The sequence below is a fragment of the Akebia trifoliata genome, chromosome 5 (assembly GCF_017979445.1).
Source record: "Akebia trifoliata isolate Shusen 1 chromosome 5, ASM1797944v1, whole genome shotgun sequence".
Classification (NCBI taxonomy): domain Eukaryota; kingdom Viridiplantae; phylum Streptophyta; class Magnoliopsida; order Ranunculales; family Lardizabalaceae; genus Akebia; species Akebia trifoliata.
Genome location: NC_141379.1, coordinates 1,817,393 through 1,841,231, shown reverse-complemented (window position 1 = coordinate 1,841,231; position 23,839 = coordinate 1,817,393). Strand labels below are relative to the sequence as shown.

Below are 23,839 nucleotides of genomic sequence, written 5' to 3'. Positions count from 1 at the left end.
AAGGCCATCCCTTGATATATGACTTCATGGAAACTGTTCATAAAAGATTATAAAGAACTATTAATTGTATAGTTGCACCTAAACCTTAAAATAATAATAATAATAATAAATAAATTGCCTATTTTTTATTTTTTAAATTCTTATTTTTAAATTAGCATTATGTGAAGAATTTAAAAAACCATCAAGACAAAATAAAATGAAGGAAAAAATGATTTGAAACAGTTTGGACAATTCTTTAAAAAGAACAAAATAAATAACAATGAGAAAGAGCACTGGTACCCAGCCCAAGGTTCTTGAAAGATAAATGGAGATTCACAAATATATGATTACATACGGCATAAATAAAGATATAGTTCAAAATAGACTTTAATGGTAAAATAGAATTCAAATTCTCAATCCGATTTTTATATTAAAACATTTTTTTTTTTTTTAATCATGCTTGAGTGACCTCAAGATTGTACCTTGCATCGCACCTCTTGATGCAAAAGTGTATAGGAACCATAAATGGTTTTTGACTTGTATCTCGATAAAAAAAAAATCTAAATCTTTTTGACTTGTATCTCCATAAAACAAGTTTGCCCTCCAATCAGGCATTTAGAATTAAGACTGTTTTCAACATGGGAATGCTTGGCCACAATCATAAATCTCACCCAGGTTGAACTCATGATTGACCACTCAGAGCCACCTTTCATATAGAAAGAAAGAACGCAACTGACAGAGATAATAAACGGCCAAACTTATATGAACAATAGCGTTGCCCAAGACATGAGTGTTCCAAGGTTTTTTTTAATACGAAGACCACAGCCTCACATAACTACCCACATCTTCCACACTTCATAAATTTTTAACTGCACATGAAGCTCCACAGATTCCAGCTAAAACTTACACGTGGTTGATCATATCCACTGTTGGTTGTTAAATGTACAACAGAAAGCAAATTGATTTGAGTCATAATCAAACCTGCAAAAATTTTAAAGAAATAAAACAGAATCATCAGAGTGAACATGATCTCTTGGTAGGAAGGAAAAATGCCCACGAAATTTTTTATGTTGGAATTACAATACTAGAACTCAGAACTAGCTTTCAGCCCATCGCATCGGGATAAAATTTACATTGTAAAGATGCTGAAACTAACATTATTATTATTTTTTTTTTTGGTAAGAAAACTAACATTTAACATTAAAATTTTCATGGATAAATATACCGATAAAGTTTTGCAGAGCTACATTCAGAAACCATCATTTAGATTGGGAATCTCTTCATACCCCTTTTATATTGGCCTTGAAGAAAGTTCCCTATCCACGCCCTGCCTGTACCCCCACCATGTATTGTAGACTCAATGACGAAGTGTAGCCTCATTGGATTCAAGAAAAAAAGAAAGAGCCAAAGCATCATGCCATTTTATTATATGGTGGAGTGCAATTAGGCTCTAACATGCTACAAGATGAGATGTTGAGATGGCAGAATGTGTGGGTTCCTGTGGGCCTGCTGCAACAGATGCCACATATAAAAGGAAACCCACCTACCCTGAGAAGAGTTCTGCAGTGTAGCTCCACAAAATCTGTCCCTCAAGCATATCCCATGCTACAAAGCAAAATCTTAACCTAGAATAGATGCACAAGTTGCATGTTATCTGATCAATTAGCTTCCAAAATAGGCATGAAGAATAGCAACACCATAAAAATAAAGAACCTATTATAAAGGACAATACACGTAGGGTACACTGGGCTGACTCTGTGTCTCACCTTTTGAATTAATATGGCCAACGGAAAATGCAGCTAAAACTTGCTTGATTGCAGGATCACACACAGAAACAAGGATTGGCAATTTTCTGTGATTCAGACAATTCAAAATGAATCCAATGGAAGAATATTTCTGAACACGCACCGCCCCCAAACACATGCACACCCGCACCCGAGAGAGAGAGAGAGAGATTACCTTTTATTTTAACCGAGGTGCATAAGGAGCAGGGCAGGGAGATATAGTGTGATCAGGCAATTGATTTATTAATTCAACTGTCATCTGAAGGCATGCATTTAGCATCTTCTTTTCTAACTTGACAAGCTGGGTAGCAACTCGTTTCTTTGGGTGTAAATTACAATCTGCCAACTGATTCATTACAAAATGGGAAATATCTCGTTAAGACTCAATATTAAAGTAGAAGGATAGGATCTGAAAAACTCAACTCATGTCAACATTACCAAAGTTTCGTCTTCGGACAAGGTAGTAGGGTAGCCAGCTAACCGAGCTATAAAATAATCAGAAAGTTGATCCAGAACCGCTCGTTCCATACATGGGCTCACCTGACAGCATGTAATAAATTTACTAGAAAGAGTTTATATGTCAAGAGAAACAAAAAAAGTTGGGTGGCATTTCAATTGCAGGTCGGGAGTTGGGCAACCACCCAACAGGTCCCTTTGTGTGTGTCACGTAGCACCCTTTTCAGCTCACTGGTCCATGAATGTTTGGTACATAATGGCTATACGATATAAATATTTTTTTAGAGTGGAGTGGATCTACGCTTCTTTTATTTTTTATTTTTTTTTGAAGTAATGGATCTACACTTATGAACATGGACTTAATAACATTTTAACGATGCAAGACCAAAATCTTATACATAATTAGCATGAGTTATGCCCATACTAATAATTACATGGAATTCATAAATTGAACTTACAGGACATATAGGGCCTTGAGAAGAAATAACTGATTGCATATCGGATGGATCTGAAACGTAACCTAACCGTATATAAGGAAGCATATCAAACACTGCTTCTTTTTCTTTTCCAGCATACACCTGTGGAAGGGCATATTGTGATGGTCATAGAAAATGGCGTAAGTTACAAATCATAAAAGAATTAATTTTCATACCTGAAAATTTTGTACGGTTAGTTTTCCATTTCTTTGGGCAACCATTCTCTTGTCCTGATATTGAGGATCTTCAGTGTTCAGGGATGCCTAGATTTAAAAGAGAAAAAAAGGAAAGGTAAGAACTTTAGTGGACACGAGCAGCCTTGAGATAGAAGACCAAGGAAGTCAGATTCCACCTCAACTACTATACGGTCATAAGGATTATCTTCATCAACAAAACCGTAGTTTAGAAGCAATCTTGAATTTGGCTGTGGCCCACACCTATATGACATACCAACTTTGAGACTTAGTAGCACAAATTATCACAGAATGCACTGACCAATCAGAAAACTACAAAACTATATCAAGTGAAGTAAATTGCGTACCAGACGACAATTGAATCCCCAGCCTTATAAGGACGATCAACCACAAGCTGAACAGCACCTTCCACAGCAGTGAGCATAGCCTTGCAGTTGCTTTTGTAAGCAAGCAGTGGGGGGCCTAGCGGAACTAAAGCAAATCTTCGCGCCAAACTGACTTTCTGATTCACCCAGGGTCAAATCATCAGTAATGATGCCTTCACAACCTAAAATAAAATCTGATGTTTGCACCAAGTAAAAGTATACTTAAGTTACAAGAAAAAGATAAACAGAAGCAGCATAACAAGGAAGAGTTAAGTGGACAGCGCAGCTAGCGCAATTGCAACTTTAAGTTCCTCCACAGTACCCAGATAATTAAAAATATGCTGTCAATGCTATCTCATGTTGCATTTGCCCGATACTCATTAACTGCTACATAATATCACACTAACAAGAATTGATGCTAACTCGTGCATAACTAGTAAAAAGAGACTGTGGTCACCACCTTATGAATACAGGCTATGGACCAGCAATTCACATAGCACACTGTGTTGGGTGAAAAAGAACAATGTCCCTCCGAGAGCGATAAATAGACCTCCTCATAACAACAATATTTATTATTGCTATCCAACATTGGACACAATAATTCTGCTGCGAATTGATGATAATATCAGGTCTAACTAGTATACCAAGTGATAAGCATTTTGGACATGATCATCAATGGTGTGTTAAATGAAGATCTTCTTGCATTATATGGCAGCCCTCCATCTCATTTGGCATCTAATATACCATGCAAAGCATAGTGAAGAGGTAACGTGTGTTTGAGAAACTAAAGAACTCTCTTGGGTTTTGTGTTAATTTCACATTTTAAGATGATCCAAGAAAATACACTAGTCGGGCCTTTGGATGATATACATGAAATGACACACTTAGAAGAGAACACTAAATCAGGATAGAATATTTCATATAAAGTTCCAGAAGAAATATTACCTGCAAATGTACGACACAAGACTGAACTGCAACAAAAGCTTGTTTGAAAATCTCAAATGAAAAGGCCTCGGTAGGTGTATCATATGGGTATTGCTACAAATACAAAATGCAAAATTAATAGTCATTTCAATCTTCACAATATAAAAAAGAAAAAAAGAAAAAAAAAGCAACTGAAGCTATATGAGAGAAAACCTTGAACAGTGACCCAGCCATAAACCAGACTGTATCAAGTTCATTATACTCTCTCTTGATTCCTTCACCCCTTTCGAGAACTTCCGCCTGAATTACATGCCAAACAACCATTTTCAGCATGCTGAATCTCTTAAACATTTTAAAACCAAATTTACATTTGTGAAGAATGGAACATATCTTGCATGAATTCAGCGTTCATTTCAAATCAACCTAAGCGACAATTACATAATATGGACAACAAATTATAGTTCAAGAAGCTATAGCAGCTACACTTACCTTTGTAGGGCTCCCAGTAAGGTAAGCCAGTTCAGTTTCTGACCATAGAAGTGGAGATTCCACTGCAAGTTGGCCCCTCCCTCGTTGGCGATCAAGCTCTCTAATAAATGGGTACCAGAAAGACTTCTTTCCCTGCTTCTTCTCATACATAAGATACAATGCCAAGCACGCCAATTCAGAAAGCTTGCTTGTCGTCAATAGTTCCGCTGCAGAAACAAACAATCATTCTTATAAGTTTACAACCAATCACAGCTTCTTCAAAAATTCGAAAACTGTAGTTTTTCTCTACGAGAATAAAGCAAGAATTTGAAACACATTATTAAAGGGAAACTGTACCAATCGTCTCGTTCCCCAAAACTCTCTCGAGTGTTACAACCAACGAATTCGGAACTGAGAACGCGACATCTCCTGCCTAAAAAGAAGCAATTTTTAAGAAAGTGAACAGAAATTCCACAATTAGACCCAAAAGAATGCAATTTTTAAGAAAGTACACAGAAAATCCTCAACTGAACCTAAAAAAGATGCAATTTTAAAGAAAGTTAACGGAGAATTTTCACGAAATTACCTCAAGATCTTCACTTGCTGCGATGTAGTGTATCGGACGATGTTTTTCATCATGCGAAGGTTTCTCCTTGAGAACAACCTTGCAAGGAGGAAGACCTTTGCTTTGCATCCAAGATTTCAAGTCTCCAAATTCCTCTACTTTCTTGGTCCCAATTGTATGAGGCTTCCCATCTTCCTTTCGTGATCCAGTAACTAAGGTATCGGCACTAGAAGCCAAACAGAGATTTCTACGACGAATCGATCGAAATGTAAAAGAATATCTAGGGTTTTGAATTGTTGAATGTGAAACCCTAGAAAAAACAGAGAGGGGACGAGGAAAGGGAGAGCGAATTGGAGACGAAATGGAGATGCATCTGTGCTGCATACACGCAGCATCCATGGCGCCTATTGTTTGGAAAATTAGGGTTAGGGTTTGAGGTGTGTCTGTGTTTAATGGACAACGTAGCTGTTGCAGAGAGAGACAGAGTTGCGTGTTTTGGATAAGAGAGTCAAAATGGTTTGAGCAGAAACAATTGCGAGTTTGTGAAGGTGACATCAGAATATCCGAAACAAAAATGTTTTTTACTAGACGCTACGTATGGTCTAGTAACATTTCGATATCACCCGAATTAAAGTGTTCGACGATCAAGAGTAGTGCTGGAGTAACTACACAAAAATTGCGATGATGTGGAGATTCTCACAGAACCATAGATTCCTTTCAAACGTATCTCGAGAAAAGGTATCTATGGTTCCACGCACATATCTATGTGAAATGCAATGTCTTGCGTAAGCACTTCAGAATTTTCCTTACTATATTAATAAAACCTTCGTGGGACCCACTTTCTCAGACGTCACATTAGTCTACTAAGATTTTTATAAGAAAAATTCCTTAATTGCCGTTTTACTAAGGAACCGTACACTTTCACTTTCACCTGAAGAAGTGCGATATGAAGTTCCAGTTTGATGTCACTTCATCATTATTCATAGTGTAGAAGATACCGTAAAGTTTAAATTATATAAGATAAAGATACAATGACTTTACCACGTCAGCCACGTACAAATCGCGTTTGTTTTCCCAGGTCGATTTATCATTAATCACATAAAAATAACGAGACTGGAACTTAAAATATGGCCAAAAGTTATCATTCTTCTAGGTATTTATTTTGTGGTGACTAATCGACTTATATCATTATTTTCAAGGGAAAATTATTTAGAAAATCAAAAAAACAAAATTTTAATTCATAACAAAATTAAATTTTTGTAAAATTACCGATAGAAATCGTTTTTGGCCATTTAAAGATCGAAAATATAAATTAAAAAATATTAAAATATTCAGATTTTTGACCTTTTAAAGATCAAAATAATTTTATATTATTTTATTAAGATTATTGGTCTTTGAAAGGTCGAAAATTTTCTTTCTCCTCTTCCGTATTTTTTATAATAAAAATTGAGATTTATGAATTTTTTTTTTCAAAATACATCATCACAGCCAGAATTTAGGGAATATAATTTAAATAAATAAACGTCTTTATACAATCTAAAGTCTGTTAATGTTGGGCATTTTAGACTCATTAGTATTTCTCTATCCTTTTGGCCCATTTAATCTATTCTACCATTGAAGTGTAGAAATATGGTTGATATGAGAGTCAGAAATCCATCGGGTTGTGGTTTTCCTTTGTCGTCTAATTCTGATTCTCCATTTTCATTTAATTTTACATGTTTTATTATTTCATCTCTTTCAGTTTGACTTAACATATTGTGCCACCAACCATATAGCTGTCCAGTAAATCCTCCTGCAACTGCAAGGGTCATATGTTCTACCGAAAGGTTGTATCTATGACAGGCGTTTCCAAAGACTATCATTTGAGATATAGTGTTCATTATTTGATAATCAGTTTGATTATCTATGTTCCATTCATATATTTCATTTCCATTATAATGTTTGGTTGGGTTTATTTTTTCCTCAAATTGGAGATCAACAGGTGTTGGTCTCCTATAATAATTCTTGTTTCTATTATAATAATTTGGCCTAGAATAAGAGGTTCTGAGATTTTTTTCTCTTTTTAGTTTATTTATTTGAAGTGTTTTTTCGTTATCACTGGATAATTGTGACTCAGATTCTGAAGAATCATTATTTTGTGAGTGAGTTTCTGAAATATTGTCTTTATTTTCAGTTAATACATTTATTTTTAAGTTTCCTTGAATTCTCTTTATTATTTCATCAATAAAATAAGTAAAAGTGTCAATTGGCGTTAAACCTTCTTGTAGATGAAAATGATTCTTTATTTTTGGTAATTTCTCAGGTTCTTTGGTTAATATTTTTTATGTTTGTCCTATGAGTGTTGGTCTTGACTTTTTATTGGCTATGGTTTCAAAGTGTTGTCCTAGCTGATTAAGATAAGTATTAGTATAATTGTTTTGTTCTATTATGTGAGATAAATCTTTTTGAGTACAGGGAATATCTTTCTGAAGTTGAGTTTCCAATTTAAGAGGAGTAGCAATAGAGCCCATAGTTTTTATTGATCTAAATGGGGGAAATATAAATTCTATTTTTTCATTTTTTTTACAGTTTCCCATGTTTGTATCTTTTGTTTTATCATATTTACAGAGAGCTTATCATTATTTTGAGCTTTTAACCATAAGAATAATGGAATATGGGCTTGTTTTTTATTCATTTCACCAAACCATTTTTCTTTAATGGCTTGTTGTTCTATTTTTGAAAAACTTTTAAAAAACCATTTGCTTAAAGGATTTTTTGTTATTTCTTCTTTTAAAAGTTCTCTATTTATGATAAAATTATTTTCTATTTCTATCACATTTACTTGTCTAGGAGGGCTTCCGAAATTAGATTCTGTGGGATTATATTCTGGTTCTGTTTGTTCTTTTTGTTTTGTATAGATGGGATACGATATATGAGTGGGAACTGTATTATATGTTTTGTTAGAGGTTTGATCAAACGATTTTCTTGAAGAAGAACTAGTAGAAGGTCTTGAAATCATATAATTCTTTTGACATATGTTTTCAAAGTTTATTTCAATTGTTCCATCTGGGTGTTCGGTTATGCTTTCAATTTGGTCTTCTTCTTTAGGGATGGGTTCTTGTGCTTCTTCTATTTTCCAAGAGTTATTTAGATCTATACTATCCCATTGAATTTGTTTTGGGGTTATCACTATGTTTCTAAAATTTGTTAGAAACAAGGTTGTTAAACCTTTTGTTTGACTTTGATAAGCAACATTTGGTATAAGTGACATCATAGATTTATAATAAATTCTGTAGATTATAGAAATATTTTCTGAATTAGGCATATTAAATCCTTTGGTTTGAACTTCTAGAGTTAAAGATTTTGTTATTGTTGGGTTTGTCAATATTACCGAGAAATTTGGGAAGCAGTTAAAGAAAACTGGTCCATCATTTAAAGGAGCTTGAATCATTCCTATTAATTGATCAGAGAATTTAAGATGTCTTCTATCTCTGACATGTGCTAAGGTGAAAGTATTAATGCCTGTTTTGTTAATGGGACTATGGCAACTTGTATTAGGCCGAAATGAATATAGTTATATTTTTTATTTTGAAGTTTTTCTAGCAGATTGTGAGGTAGTAAAGATATATTTTCTATTTTTGTTGATATTGGTAAGGATTGTTCTATAGTATTAATAATATAATCATTTTTTAGTTTTGACTTATCCTTATAAATTTCTTTTGTAGGAACTTTTGGAATTGTCCAATTTTTTATGGATTGTTCAATATTTTCATAAGATATTTCGTCATTTTGTTTGATAAAGATTGATCTTATTGTTTCAGGTTGAGAAGAAATATTTTCTATCTGTAATTTTCTTTTAAAAGGTTTTAAAATCATTTCCATTTAAAACTAAATTATAAAACTTGTTATCTAGTGACTGGTCAAGGTTTTACTACTCACCAGAAACAGAAGGTTTAAGAGATTTACTACTTGATTAGGAAACCTCGAGCCTAGATAAAGAAGTTTTATTTCTTTTAGTTTTTATAAAAACGATATTAAAGTCGTCAAAAGAAAATTAAACTTACAGGAAATGAATAGAAACAAAGATGAAATCTTAAAAATTTAAACACTGAATACATATAAAACATACCTTTACACTCACTTTTGAAACTTGGCTCTGATACCAATTTTCAGGATCGGAGAACAAATCTTGTTTTGTGAAAGATCTTTGTACTTTTGAAAGATTGGATTTTGAATATTTGATTTACTTTTGAAAGATTGGATTTTGAATATTTGATTTACTTTTGAAAGATTGGATTTTGAATATTTGATTTGGTTTGAGAATGGTAGGAGAAAGGCCAGAAAGTGGTCGGAGATAGGTCGGAGAGTGGTCAGAGAATAGTTTGAGATAGGTCAGAGAAAGGTCAGAGAGTAGTCGGAGAAAGGTCGGAGAGTAGTCGGAGATAGGTCGGAGAAAGGTCGGAGAAAGGTCAGAAAAAACTTGAGTCCCTTTGAAGAAATACATTGGCCCCTTTTAATGAGAAGGATATTCCTACAAAAGCCAGACCTATCCAAATGAATTCTCGATTTCTAGAATTATGTAAAGAAGAAATCCAAGATCTCCTCAATAAAAAATTAATAAGGAAATCAAAATCACCATGGAATTGTGCTGCTTTTTTATGTTGAAAACGCAGCAGAATTAGAAAGAGGGGCTCCCAGACTCGTAATAAACTATAAACCCCTTAACAAAGTACTACAATCAATTCGATATCCCGTTCCAAACAAACAAGACCTTATTGATCGCCTAATAGAAGCTAATGTCTTTTCAAAATTTGACCTAAAATCTGGTTTCTGGCAAATACAAATAAGAAATAATGATAGGTATAAAACAACATTTACTGTTCCATTTGGACACTATGAATGGAACGTAATGCCATTCGGACTAAAAAACTCCCCAAATGAATTTCAAAACATGATGAACGATATATTCTCAAAATTCTCAAAATTCATATTAGTCTATATAGACGATATCCTAATATTCTCTCACAACATAGACTCTCATTGGAAACATCTTTACATATTTAAAAAAGCAATCTTGCAAAATGGGTTAGTTCTTTCTTAAAGAAAAATCAACATTTTTCAAACAAAAATCCAATTTTTAGGATTCTCTTTAGAAAATAAAACTTATATTCCTATAAATCGCGTTATTCAACTTGCTGACAAATTTCCTGATGAAATTACAGATAAAAAATAATTACAAAGATTTTTAGGATGTCTTAATTATGTCCTCAATTTTATAAACAATCTAAAAGCAGAACGCAAAATTCTTTTCGATTTCTTAAAAACCCCAAAGAAAAATAGTCCCAAAAAGATATGGACTACAAATCATACGCTTGCAGTACAAAAAATTAAGCAAACCGTAAAGGTACTACCTTGTTTACATATCCAGAATCCTGAACTACCCAAGATAATTCAAACTGATGCATCCGAAATAGGATATGAGGAGTATTATTACAAAAAACAGAAAATGAAGAACAAATAGTAAGATTATCAATTACATATAATAACTTAAATATCCTCGTATTACGCATATAACAAAAACTCTCCATTTTTATCCCTTTAACCCATAGTTTCGAAACTTGGTTTGACATTTCGTCCATGGACGAGATCGAGATGTGTTGGATGAGTCAACTCATCTCAAAGGAGAAAATCCATTAAACTTGATTTATATTGATTGATTTATATATATTTAAATTAAAATAATTATAATTTTATAATAAAATAAGATAAATAAAAATATGTTTAGTCATAAAATCATATTTATTTATATAATAAATATTTAAAATATAAAAAAATTTATTTTAATTAAAATCTACAAGATTGTTCCAGACATCTCATTTATCTTATGAGATGAGATGGATGTTGAGACATCGTATATATCCGTATCGTTGTTAAAAGAGATCGAGATGATTTGGACAACTTGATCTCAAATCATGCTTTAAGTTCATGGATATCTATTTTTTTACCTTCATTTTCGACTAAAGATTTTATCTAATTTAACCACAAAACCTTAAGAATAAGATTAATGATAAATTGGCGTGATGAAACATACGCAGATGATATGGCATTGGTTGATCTTTTTTCCTTGCGTATCTCAAAGAATAAGATCAATGGTTCAATGCCCTTGCCACAACATCCACAAACAAAATCGTGTATATTTTGCCGTGTTGATTAATCACGATTCTAAGAAAATAATAATTTTTTAAGAATGTTGATATAAAGTCTTCACTCGATCAATGCTTGACTGACGTGTTATGAATATGGAATCATAGATCTGTTTTCTTGGGATACACAAATGCACATCGCTAGTCGAGTATTGACCGAGTCAAGACTTTCTAGTTAAAAAATCATTATTCAATTTTTTTTTAAAGTAAAAGATATTGAAAATAAGGGTATTTAGATATTTTTGATTAATCTATAAATGGGTGATTGACCATCTATGATTGACTAGATCGATATCCTTGACATTGGTCAACGACTTGGATCAGTTGAAGTAGAGGGGTTGGCGCTAGTTCCAAGTCCAACTTAACTCTAAGGTGCTGTTTGTTAAACTAAAAAAAATAAGTGCTGAATAGCATTAAGCGCTGAAACTTATAAGCGCTAAATTTAAGTGCTGAAAAAGTTGTTTGTTTAGATGCTGAATCATGTTTGTTACACATTGCTGAAACTGATAAATTGTCTTTGTTACCCTTACAATCATATTATACATTGTTTGTATGTTTCAAATGCTTATTTATTATCAAACACAATAAAATATATTATTTCTTATAAAATTAAAATACAATTTATTATTAAATAATAAATAATACTCAAATCTTCAATTTATAAATAATAATTTATATTTATAAAAGCCCACAAATTTCAAATTAAAAATAATAATGTCATACAAGTCATTAAAATTTGAAATCAACTTTAAAAAGAACTTAATTTTGGATGAATAATTTTCGATGGAAATAAAGGATGTGTAATTATAAAAGCACCCTATGAATTAATAAGGGCAACCCACACTATAACCATTTTTTATTTTGTTTTATATGGATTAAAGTTTTTGGAATGAGCAAAGTTTTAGTGAGGATGGTTTATATGGTTTAGAGATCATCCTCACAAAAAATCAGCCTATTTTGAAACTTCTAACTCGTTAAAAATAGTTTTCAAAAAAAAAAAAGGACAATTTACGATTCTTGAACTTATTTTGATAGGGTTAGAAGTTTCAAGATGTGCTGATTTTTTGTGAGGATGATCTCCTCATTGTAGAGATCATCCTCACCAAAAATCAACTCATTCCAAACTTTTAACCCATATAAGACAAAATAATTTAGCTATGGTGTGGGTTTATTAATTTGTGGGGTGTTTATATACTTATCCATGGGATATAAGAGGTAATATCCTTTTAAGAATAAGGGCATTCTTGTCCATGCTCAAAAAAATAAAGGGCATACTTGTCCGTATTGAAAAAAGCGAAGTGCTTACCGCTTCAGCACTTTTTTTCAGCATCAAAATAGTGCTGAATTTTTTTCACTTATTTTCAGCAATAAGCACAAGTAAACAAACGCGCTATTTTGATAAAAGTGCTGAATTTAATTTTTTTCAGCAATAAGCACTGAAAAATAGCGCAAACAAACACCGCCTAACTCTAACACTAACTCTAACTCTAACTCCAGGTTCCAGGCTGTATTAACGGGGTTTTTATAATATATGATACATTTCAAGGAGGAATTACCAATTTTATATATTATTACGCGGGATCAATCTCTCCTTTATAAAAAGCCATACGAGTGGCTTAGAGCCACGCGCCTCGCTTTACGATTTGGTTGGAAGTCTTCTTTCGTTCTTCGGATTTGGGTACGCTCTTCCCACTTGTTTGGCTCTTTTGCTTGTAAAATCCCTTTTCGTAAGTCGAGGTAGAGAGATCAAATTTCTAGGGTTTCTTAACAACTCGATTTCTAGGGTTCTGCTGTTGATCTCCCTTTTCTCGCTTCGTATTCTGATTATCTAAGAGAATTCTTGATTTACGGATTCGCGAACAGTTGTCCGTTGTTTTTTTTTCGCTTGATTTCCTCGACTATTTTCGTCTGGATTTCTAGGGTTTTATATTCGTGTACGTGAATCTAGTTTTTTTTTTTTTTCAAAGAATCAATAAGCTTTTCGTGAGGAATTGGTGATTGATTAGGGTTAGGGTTGGTTTCTTAATTTGAATAATTCAGAGGTATTTTTATCTTGTTAGGGTTTCAATTCTGTGTTCTCTCTGGGTTTTATTTCGAATTCGAGGAGAACCAAAGTTTTAGGGCATATATGGCGGCAGGAAGACATGGGGGTTACCGTGATAACGAGTTCAGAGACCGTGAGTCCGATCTCAATGTTACAAGGAGAAACTTTTATTACTCCAAAGAAGAATATTATCGTTATCACAAAGGTCGTGATCGTGAAACTGAACGAAGCAAAGAACGGGATGGAAAGGATAGGTTTAGGGTCAGAGAGAAGGATATCAAAGAGAAAGAAGTAATTAATGGCGGGTACTATTCATCTTCGAATAGTGAGCACAGACATAGTGGGGTTTCTGATAGTATAGTTGATCGAGAACCAGGTGAACTATCAAGTGGAAATGGGTCTGATGGTGCCATTGTTTCTGAATCGAGGGTTACGTATAAGGTAGCTTTGAAGTCTGAAAATGACGTCCGGCAGTCCCCGGGTAAGAAGCGCAAGTTTTCTCCTATTGTCTGGGATAGAGAGGAGAAGGAAACAAGCAATTTTTTGAAAAATTGGGTTGCCCCAACAAGTTCTCCCCTTCATCCGCCTCTTACGCTGTCTAAGATACCTCCAATCAAACCTAAAGAATTTCATGGCTCACAGCTTTCACCTGCCAAGCCTATAGTTGTTCCTTGTTCAGTTGGGTCTGCTGTAGCTGAGCTGTCGGTGGGCTTATCATCTTCATTGTTTGAGGAGAGGCACGGGAGTAGTGATCAAGGACATGGATTCCTGAGAGAGGAAGAATTTGCCCCAACACGCAATATCTCAGCCTCACGGTGGGCAGTTAAGGATGAAGATGAAGTTTCCGGCGATGGAGTGCATACAAGAAGGAAAAAGGTGGTTGCTTTCACAAGAGAGGACTCAGGAGGATCTCATGCCAAATCATCAGAATCTGATGAAGGAAACCACCGTGTTAGGTCTTCCAGCGAAGGCGAATTCCCTGAGAATGAGTTGGATAAGAATGGTATGGAGATAGACAAAGAAGATGATTCTGATGGGGAAAATGGATCTTGTCGGCCACAAAGAAATTTAAACATGCTTCAGGGGTGTCGTAGTGTTCATGAGTTTGAGAGACTCAACAAGATTGATGAAGGCACTTATGGTGTTGTTTTTAGAGCTAGAGATAAGAGAAGTGGGGAAGTTGTTGCTCTGAAGAAGGTGAAGATGGAGAAAGAAAGAGAAGGTTTCCCTTTGACTTCTTTGAGGGAAATTAATATACTTTTGTTGTCCCATCACCCATCTATTGTGGACGTTAAGGAAGTAGTCATGGGGAAAAATTTTGATGATGTTTATATGGTTATGGAGTACATGGAGCATGATCTTAAAGGGCTTATGGAAACGATGAAGCAGCCCTTTAGTCAAAGTGAAGTTAAATGTCTGTTGTTACAGCTATTGGAGGGTGTTGAGTATCTTCATGATAATTGGGTGCTCCATCGGGACTTGAAGACTTCAAATATTCTCTTAAATAACCGGGGTGAGCTGAAGATTTGTGACTTTGGATTGTCTCGTCAATATGGCAGCCCTTTGAAGCCCTATACTCAGTTGGTGGTTACCTTATGGTACAGGTAAATTGAGCTCAAAACTCTCTCCATGAACTGCTTGCATTTTTTTTTCTAGGACAGTTCTGTGATGTTTCTCTTTCTTTACCAGTGAAAAAAACCCTCCATCATCCCTATATACCTATAAAATATGGTTTTTAGTGGCCCGTTCAATTCAAATTCAATCCATATTAATATGATATATATTTGTGCAGCAATGCAGAAATCCGCTTCTTGCAGTGATTTTTTTTTCTCTAGTCTCTTTTGTGTGTTGTCTTGTGATATCTTCCATTATTATGGCTTTGCTCATCCAAATTGGGGTTTGGGCTCCTTTTGTAGTTAATGTCAGATGACCATGCATAGTGCTATAATACGCAGTCATTCTTTTCTTGGTTCTAAAGTGCACTGTCCAACAGATAAATTCCCTCGCATTGGTGATTAGGGTTAATTATAAGTACACATTTACAATGAACGGGGGCTTACTCTATTTTTGTTTGCTTACTGACATGGTTGTAGTATTTTGCTTCTGGTCATGTCTCTGTTATAACATTTATGTTCAGATTATTTTGGGTTAGTGGATTTTTGTGCTTTTCATTGCTAGTATAGTCAAAATTTCATCCCTTTTTAACCTTTTATTTAATCCTTGATTTTTCAATATTCTCTATTATCTTTTATGGGCATCTGCAGTTTTCTCTACGATCTCATGTAGTTATGGTATATACTTTGCAGGGCACCTGAACTTCTATTAGGAGTGAAACAGTATTCAACAGCGATTGATATGTGGTCGTTGGGTTGTATTATGGCCGAGCTTTTAGCTAAAGAACCATTGTTCAGTGGGAAAAGTGAAGTTGATCAGCTTGACAAGGTAACCTCTGTTCTTCTGAATGTTCTACTTATCTTTAACTTTGTCTGTCTGGTCTCATTAGTTTAGTCTTATTCTTCTTAATTGCAGATCTTCAGAGTACTTGGCACACCAAATGAGACGATTTGGCCAGGTTTTTCCAAATTGGCTGGGGTCAAGGTTAACTTTGTTAAGCACAAGTAAGTTAATGTTTTCTATGTTTCTAATTTTCTTTCTATTTCAAACAAGCCGTGTTCTTATTCTTGCAACTGTTTTCCCAGGCTTCCATCTTTGAGTGATTCTGGTCAGGTTTTCTGTTTGCCTTGGTGGCATTTTTCAGTTGCACACGTGTATTGCATGTTTATTGTTACCAGTGACGCGTTTCTTTCAGGTACAACTTACTGCGCAAGAAATTCCCTCCTACATCTTTTACCGGATCCCCAATTCTGTCTGATGCCGGATTTGACTTGTTGAATAGACTTCTAACTTATGACCCTGAGAAGGTAATTCTTATCTAGTGTAAATATATGTTAGGGCTGTCACATCTTTCACTATAATTGATGCCTTTGCCTGATAATAGTGCTAATTGAGCCCTGTTACTATTTAATGCAGCGCATAACAGCACAAGACGCTGTTAACCATGAGTGGTTTCGTGAGGTTCCTCTTCCCAAGTCGAAAGATTTTATGCCAACATTTCCCGCTCAACATGCTCAAGATAGGTATGCCACTCTGACAACCAAGCAGCAGCTACATAGATAAATTTTCAAACAGTTACCTCACACATCTAAGTTTTTATTTTTGACATTCAAGTTTTGTTTATGTTATTATTAGGCGGCGGCGGCGTACAATTATGAAGAGCCCAGATCCATTAGAAGAGCAGCGGATAAGGGAATTACAACAAGGGGAATTAGGCACTGGTGGTCTGTTTGGCTAGCGGGGCTAACAGAAATGAATGTGTACTATGCTATTTGAGTAAAGAAAGCTATTCGAGTTCCATTCTTTACATTCTCACAGGGCTTGCAGCGAAGCTGTTGAGGTGAAAGATATGCATTGTTTATGAGGTTGTGAATTCTTTGTTTGATGATCGCTGAAGCTGTTGTTTAGCAGGCCTCCGAGATGATTTGGGTGGTGAAAGAATTTCTTCCATTGCATCTCCCACCAATTAAATTTTTGTTGCAGGATAGTTTTTGTCCTTGGGCAACGATCAATAAAAAGTGCATCTTTGCTTGCTTTGCAAGGTGTGGGATAATGACTTTCTACTTTTCTTTGTTAGAAAACAGTTTCTGAAATTTGTATATCTAATATATTTTTTATCTGTTCATTGTAAGCGGTTCTCGTAAAACTTGATTTTGAATACCAGAATATTATGGCTTATATAGATTTACTGCCTACTCTCAGCGCTGTTTCTTTTAATCTTTGCATTTTTTTGCAAGAGACGATTGGTGGGAAGTGGAGGGGACGTTCTTTGCTTTTCACACCTGGAGAAGTTGATGGAAAATATTTTACTTTAAAGGTAATTTACTCGATGCTTTTGGGGTGTAAGAAAGACTGGGATTTTGCTTTCATTCAAGATCGATTCCTAAAGAGTGGTGTGTGGTTGTGATGATATTTCTATAATAAATGAGTCAGTGTATGCTATCTCAGCAGTATGGATAAATAAACAAGTGCTTTTTTTTGGGGGGGGGGGGGGGGGGTGTGCTTGAGTTACATATCCAAGATATCCAAGCATTTTAGGAATTTGTGATGCCTTTGGCGGTGTGGATGACTCCAATGGAGCAATAGGAACCAAACCTTCAGAACTTGTTTAAGGCACCTTTTGCATAGCTGGGCTAGCCCCTTTTTTTGGGTCCATTGAAAGATATAAAAATAAGATGATGGCAACTTCCCAAAATTAGCTTCAGATTTCTTTATTTGTACATGGAAATTGTAGTTGTTAGTTTGCACGTGGAAAAATATCATTGTAGGCTGGGGCCTCTAATAGTTTCAGTGTTTCACAGTAAATCATAGTGGCAAAGTCAGGATTCGGGAAAATTAAAAAAAAATGGCAAGTTGGGGAAAATTGAGAAAATAGAAAGGTCCACTTTCTTATGGATAATATAAAAATGTATATTTCATATATTAAACATATTAGTAAATAAGATTATAAATTTTCAAATTAAATATAACATTAAAATATATTTTTCAAACCTTTTCATGTATGTTTGGATAAAATCCCCGATTGAAAGTCTTGTGAATTAATTGCAACTTTTTCATAAAATCGGAGAATTTTGTCACTTTGCTGTAAATAAGATGCAACAACACAGTAATGGATTGCGAAACAATTGCATGGGATGTGAGAGTACTTCTCACTATTTTCTGCCAACTTTCACATTTTAAAGACCACCCGCACACAATAATTAATGTTTCTAACCCCAATTAAATGCCAAGGGTATATTAAGTCTCAAGTTCTTACATCTCCAATTTGGTAGGGTAATTTATTGTGTAATGATTTTCTGACGCCCCTTCTGACACATGCCCCCATCACAGAACCGTAGATCAATTGCCTCGGGATATGCATAAATATAATTCTTTCTTGTGTATCCCGATGCAACTGATCGATGGTTCTGTGATGGGGGTGTAGGGGGCGTGTGTCAGAGGGGGGGCGTCACATTATCACGACTAATTTATTCTCCGGTCTTTCCACAATTCCAGTTTATTTTCTTTTAATTGTGATAACTGTCCCTTAATTTTTATAAGCATTGTGTAATTTATAATATGCTATATTGATTTTGTACCCAAGATCAATATGTTCAGACCTGTAGAACTTTTCTTAGCTTGTTTCTGAATTCAATGGCAACGGAAGAACCTGCCCATTAAAATGTGTTTTTTACCCTACAACTGCAGTTTAAGTTGTCGCTTCCTTGAGAAAGCTTGAACTTTGATGGCTGCTAAACTGAGCAATATATAACTACTGATCTACTTTTTGAAGCTTTTGGTTGAACATCAGCAGTTTTTGCTGCCAATATGTTATTTTGTGGTCAGTATCCCGCCACCTCCCGTTTCCACTTTTATATGATGGAAGAGTTGTTTCGTATTGTTGTCAAGTTTCTCGCCCCCATGTATGATGACATGATGTGGCTACTTAATTGTGTTGGTAGCACCTGATTTCAGATGTTTATTTCTCTTTAATACTGTTCTGTTTGTTCCAAAATTTCTCCAATCTCTTAGTGAAGTACTGATTGGATGATAGAAATTGTGTTGTTCCATCCCGTGTTCTTTTACTTTATTTGTGTTGTGAGTAAGTTCAAGCTTTTGCTGCCACTCGAACTTTCTTGAGGAGGATTTCAATCATTCAAGAATTTATAGAACTGCATTGTTTTTTCATTCTGCAGAAATTGAATTCATCTTGTCTGGCTCAATAGAGGTGCTTTAACACCCTTTGCTTCATCGTCCCCTTGAAGTGTATGTGATTGCTCCTCTGTTTGGTATGCAGTTATCTTTTAAAATAGGTTTGCCAACTGGGATTTTTTTAATCGTTTTGTGGTTGAGGTCATCCCTTCTTATATTGTCATCTTTGGGATCTGTTGTGTTTTCGCTGCTGCAATTTAAGCAATGTGATTCTTTTTAATGAGAAAAAAGGAGAAACATTTGAAAACTTTTGGATACTTATCCATTAAATTCCTATTTTTTGGGTCGAGGATACTTTAAAGATATAGTTTGTATACCACTATGTATTTTTAAAGGAAGAGGTGATTAATTTCTCAACTTGCCCATCGCTCATCTCACTAGATAGCTTATCATCTTCCAAAGCTTCCACCTCTGCATCCATGTCAACCCTTTGCTTAGACATAGAATGCTCTACTGATTTCCCTCTTAAACTTCCCCTTTTGAGTTTGACACAATAACTTCTTGTGCATTTGTGTTGTTCTGTTGCCTTCTTTTTTTAGTAGTTATATATGCCTTCTGGTTTATTTGAAGGGGATGAGGTCAGGACATAAAGAAACAATTTGTGGGGAGGGAGGGAGGGAGAGTCATAACCAAACCAACTCAAATCAACACACACACACACGCCATGGCTTCTCTTCATTGTTTCCCCATCATTTCTGTGGCATTGTGCACTCTCTTTAACTGAAAATGCTGACTCATCAAACATGGTGGAATGTGGACTTCCACTTGCGCCTTGTGCACCATTTGTCCAAGGATCCGTCCCTTCACCATTTGTTCGTTTTCCATGATATTAGTTCATGAATCACAACTCTCTGTTCTATCTTTATGAACATATTAATGGAGAAAAGAAAGAATAAAGTTCATCTTTATTATATTTATTTATCATAGCAATTGCAGTCCATTTATTTCCTTCCTATTCTAGTTTTCTATTTTTGAAAACTAATTTCTGAGGATGACAATGTTCCTACTAGTTTTTTCTCTGGCTCACTCCCCTTTTTCAAAAGTGAATTTATTAGGTCCTTCCCAGTTGTACCTTTCTTAATTCTACCCCTATAATAACATATTACTATTTACTTCATTTAACTTGTAAATTTTATTTATTTATTTATTATTTTTGTAAAAATAAACTTTTTATTTATTTATAAGAATGTGATTTCGTTCGATGATCATTTAAATAAGTCATTGTTTCATTTAGTTGGTATCAACTGTTGAAGAAATTTTGCAGATTGTATACATTCTCGACAGCTCAATGTTTGTCCATGAGAGGTAAACATTGTGATCATTGAAGTCTTGTTCCGAAGATCATGAAATGCAATGGTGGCAGATTTTGAAAAATGGTGCCATGTCTTTCACTGTATTGAAATTGGGCAGTGGAGAATTGTACTAGGTACTTGAGGCATTCTAAAACCTTTTTCTTCTTCGAGGCTTGACATTAGGCGGGGGACTTTCTTGGAGGTTTTCCTTGAAGTTTCAAGAACAATGAGCAATTGAACTTGATACCTACACCTATTGAATATGAGGTTGGCATTCTGGATCACGTCTTATTCCACTATTTTATTCTTTCTAAATTCATGTCTCCAGTTAAGACGGTATCTTTCACAATGTCAATAAAACTGAATGATATTTGGCTAAACATGGGGATTCTTCTTACTCGTCGAAGGCCATGACCAGATTTGTGATATATATTTATTATTACTTTTGCTTATCCTGATATAATGTCATCTTATGTATATTTTGTTATTTTTTAATAATGCCTTGTGGAACGCTTGCCTAAGAACAGGTAAGGATTTTTGTTCTTTCTAAACACACTTGCAGCCATGGTGGAAAAAAAAAATAGTGCTCTTGCAGGTATCAGAAAAGAGTCAGCTTAGTAGTTTTTCTTTGTGGTATCAGAGTTCTCACTGGTGCTCCACCAACTCTTGATATTCCTTTTTTTCTTAGTTGCACCAATGTGCCCAGCTCATGAGAATTTGCATAGACACGCTTCAATTGGAGTCAAAAACACCCAAGTCTGCTAACCAAGCCGTACATGCAGCACAATGTGTTTCTTCTCCAACAAAAGCATGCCTTGCCATGCCATGTAGACACTGTTTCTATTTATAGGAATGGGTATCTGGATCGCGGCTCTTATTATAAATACTAGGTTGTGTTGTACTGCAGTTATATATATATATATGGGTCCCGTTCAGCAACAAACATTTTTCAAAACATGGGTTAGAACTTTTGGAATGGGCTGATTTTTGGTGATGATGATCTCTACAGTTAGAGATCATCATCACCAAAAATCAGCCCATTCCAAAACCTCTAACCCATGTTTTGAAAAATGTTCTGCCAAAATGTTTGTTGCTGAACATTTCCATATATATATATATATATGGAAATGTTCAGCACCCTAAGTTTTACCACACACTTTAACAAACGTTTTTTGTCCTACATGGGTTATAAGTTTTGGAATGGGCTGATTTTTGGTGAGGATGATCTCTATGATTAGAAGATCATCCTCCCCAAAAAGCAGCCCATTCCAAAATGTTTAGCCCCATGTTTACACGTTGAAAAATCGTGGACCGTCCATTTTTTGTAAACCATTTTTGATGGGGTTAGAAGTTTTGGAATGAGCTGATTTTTGGTGAGGATGATCTCCTCACCATAGAGATCATCCTCACCAAAAATCAGCCCATTCCAAAACTTCTAACCCATGTAAGACAAAACACGTTTGTTAAAGTGTGTGGTAAAGCTTAGGGTGCTGAACGGGACCCATATATATATATATATATGTATGTATGTATGTATGTGGCGTTTCAAGGGACAGATGTAAAAACATATGTAAAAACAATGGTTTTTCAAAATATGGGTTAGAGGTTTTGGATTGAGCTGATTTTTTGTGAGGATAGTCGTTATGATGAGAAGATCATCCTCACAAAAAATTAGCTCAATCTGAAACTTCTAAATCCATCAAAAGTGATTTACAAATTATTGATAAAAATTAGCAAAACATCGATGGTCCACATTCACTTTTAATGGGTTTAGAAGTTTCAGATTTGACTGATTTTTTTTTTTTGGATGATCTTCCCCATCATAGAGATCATCTTTACAAAAAATCAGTTCAATCCGAAACTTCTAACCCATATTTTGAAAATTTATTAATGTTACATTGTTTTTACATATGTTTTTTCATATGTCCCTTGATCCTGGCCATATATATATGAACCTGGGACATGCAAAAACATATGTAAAAATAATGTAATAATAATAATTTTTCAAAATAGGGGTTAGAAGTTCTAGATTGAGCGGATTATTTGTGAGGATGATCTCTATGATGAGAAGATCACCCTAATAAAAATTCAGTCCAATTTGAAACTTCTAACCTCATCAAAAGTGATTTAGAATGTGGACCGTTGGGTACGACTAATGGCCCATACATTGAAAAAATGTTTGGCTCTCTTTAAGGCCTCCAACACCTTTCACACACACACACACACATATGCATACATACATACAGAAACCCTAAAGAGAGTCCAACATTTTTCAAAATAAGGGTTAAAAGTTTCGAAATGGGCTGATTTTTGGTGAGGATAAAAATTAGGTCATTCTGAAACTTCTAACCCTACTTTACAAGTTGAAGCATGGATCGTTCGATTTTTGTAAATCACTTTTGATGAGGTTAGAAGTTTCGGAATGGGATGATTTTTGGTGAGGATGATCTCTACATCATGTATAAGGACTATTCTCACTAAAAATCAGCCTATTATGAAACTTCCAACTCATACATTGACAAAAATGTTTGGCACTCTTTAAGGCCTCCGAACGTCCTAAGGAGAGCCAAACATTTGTTCAATGTATGAGTTAGAGTTTTCAGAATGGGCTGATTTTTTGTGAGGATTATCTCTATGATGGGGAGGTCATCCTTACAAAAAATCAGCTAATTCCGAAACTTCTAACCTTATCAAAAGTGATTTAAAAAAATTGGATGGTCCACGATTCTTCAACTTGTAAACTAGGGTTAGAAGTTTCACAATGAGCTGATTTTTGGTGAGGACGATCTCTTCACTATAAAGATCGTCCTTGCAAAAAATCAGCCCATTCTCAAATTTCTACGTTTAATTTAACTACTATAAAGCACTTTTGACTTTGAAGCATAGAAATTTCGAAATTAAAATTAAATCCTTCGAAATTAAAAACAAGTCACTCTCTCTCTCTTTTTACCTCCTAATCACATCCACTATCTTGCACACACCAACAACAAGAGTCGAAACCCTCTCCCATTCGTCGAGATCTCTCCCCTCCGTTGCTTTGCTTCACCTCTCCTTGCTATCACAAGAATTCAAGTCAAATATTGACTAATTTACTTTGGATTGAGAAGAAATCAATTAAGATCCATCTGTGTTTCTTCTTTTATTTTGCAATGGAGTGGTCTCCCTTTGATTGACTTGATTACTTACCTCAAGATTAAGCACCATGGTTGATGAATATGTGTTTTGTTTCTCGGTTACAAAGTTTCCATTATCACTACATTGAAAAACTTCAACATCAATTGGAAATGGAGTCTCTTGAAAAGGCT

The 23,839-nt window shown here is 34.8% G+C and overlaps 2 protein-coding genes across 13 annotated transcripts; one reads left to right on the top strand and one right to left on the bottom strand.

Moving 5' to 3' along the window:
* Positions 1 to 717: 717 nt before the first annotated feature.
* On the bottom strand, positions 718 to 5,748 carry LOC147400890 (Rubisco methyltransferase family protein). Of its 4 annotated transcripts, XR_015178287.1 has the most exons (14): positions 5,233 to 5,745; positions 5,004 to 5,079; positions 4,668 to 4,873; positions 4,392 to 4,478; positions 4,200 to 4,292; positions 3,237 to 3,391; positions 3,048 to 3,132; positions 2,872 to 2,958; positions 2,678 to 2,797; positions 2,202 to 2,303; positions 1,939 to 2,109; positions 1,746 to 1,831; positions 1,266 to 1,604; positions 718 to 960 (listed from the first exon to the last, which is right to left on the bottom strand). XR_015178287.1 is itself a non-coding variant. In XM_086441952.1 (12 exons), the coding sequence occupies exons 1-11, from the start codon at positions 5,608 to 5,610 to the stop codon at positions 1,942 to 1,944; spliced, it is 1,557 nt and encodes a 518-aa protein (XP_086298078.1). In that variant the 5' UTR covers positions 5,611 to 5,746; the 3' UTR covers positions 718 to 960; positions 1,939 to 1,941. The 4 variants fall into 4 exon arrangements, 2 of the variants coding, with proteins under 2 accessions (XP_086298078.1, XP_086298079.1); XR_015178286.1 differs by lacking the exon at positions 1,266 to 1,604; XM_086441952.1 differs by lacking the exons at positions 1,266 to 1,604; positions 1,746 to 1,831 and having other exon boundaries at positions 5,233 to 5,746.
* A 7,221-nt stretch (positions 5,749 to 12,969) lies between these two features.
* Positions 12,970 to 20,986, top strand: LOC147400889 (Protein kinase superfamily protein). Of its 9 annotated transcripts, none has more exons than XM_086441941.1 (9): positions 12,970 to 13,071; positions 13,454 to 15,041; positions 15,744 to 15,879; positions 15,967 to 16,055; positions 16,247 to 16,358; positions 16,468 to 16,574; positions 16,687 to 17,368; positions 18,739 to 18,871; positions 20,507 to 20,986. In XM_086441941.1, the coding sequence occupies exons 2-7, from the start codon at positions 13,522 to 13,524 to the stop codon at positions 16,787 to 16,789; spliced, it is 2,067 nt and encodes a 688-aa protein (XP_086298067.1). In that variant the 5' UTR covers positions 12,970 to 13,071; positions 13,454 to 13,521; the 3' UTR covers positions 16,790 to 17,368; positions 18,739 to 18,871; positions 20,507 to 20,986. The 9 variants fall into 9 exon arrangements, with proteins under 9 accessions (XP_086298067.1, XP_086298071.1, XP_086298070.1 ...); XM_086441945.1 differs by having other exon boundaries at positions 13,017 to 15,041; positions 16,687 to 16,891; positions 16,963 to 17,368; XM_086441944.1 differs by adding an exon at positions 19,227 to 19,296 and having other exon boundaries at positions 13,017 to 15,041.
* Positions 20,987 to 23,839: the final 2,853 nt, after the last annotated feature.

What these genes read in the sequence shown, in the direction of transcription:
- LOC147400890 (XM_086441952.1), bottom strand. Translation starts at nt 5,610, where the DNA reads ATGGATGCTGCGTGTATGCAGCACAGATGCATCTCCATTTCGTCTCCA. An exon ending in TTTGGGGAACGAGACGATTG is followed by an intron (nt 4,874 to 5,003) that starts GTACAGTTTCCC and finishes TTGTTTCTGCAG; the next exon opens with CGGAACTATTGACGACAAGC. An exon ending in TTACTGGGAGCCCTACAAAG is followed by an intron (nt 4,479 to 4,667) that starts GTAAGTGTAGCT and finishes CATGTAATTCAG; the next exon opens with GCGGAAGTTCTCGAAAGGGG.
- LOC147400889 (XM_086441941.1), top strand. Translation starts at nt 13,522, where the DNA reads ATGGCGGCAGGAAGACATGGGGGTTACCGTGATAACGAGTTCAGAGAC. An exon ending in GTGGTTACCTTATGGTACAG is followed by an intron (nt 15,042 to 15,743) that starts GTAAATTGAGCT and finishes TATACTTTGCAG; the next exon opens with GGCACCTGAACTTCTATTAG. An exon ending in TAACTTATGACCCTGAGAAG is followed by an intron (nt 16,359 to 16,467) that starts GTAATTCTTATC and finishes TATTTAATGCAG; the next exon opens with CGCATAACAGCACAAGACGC.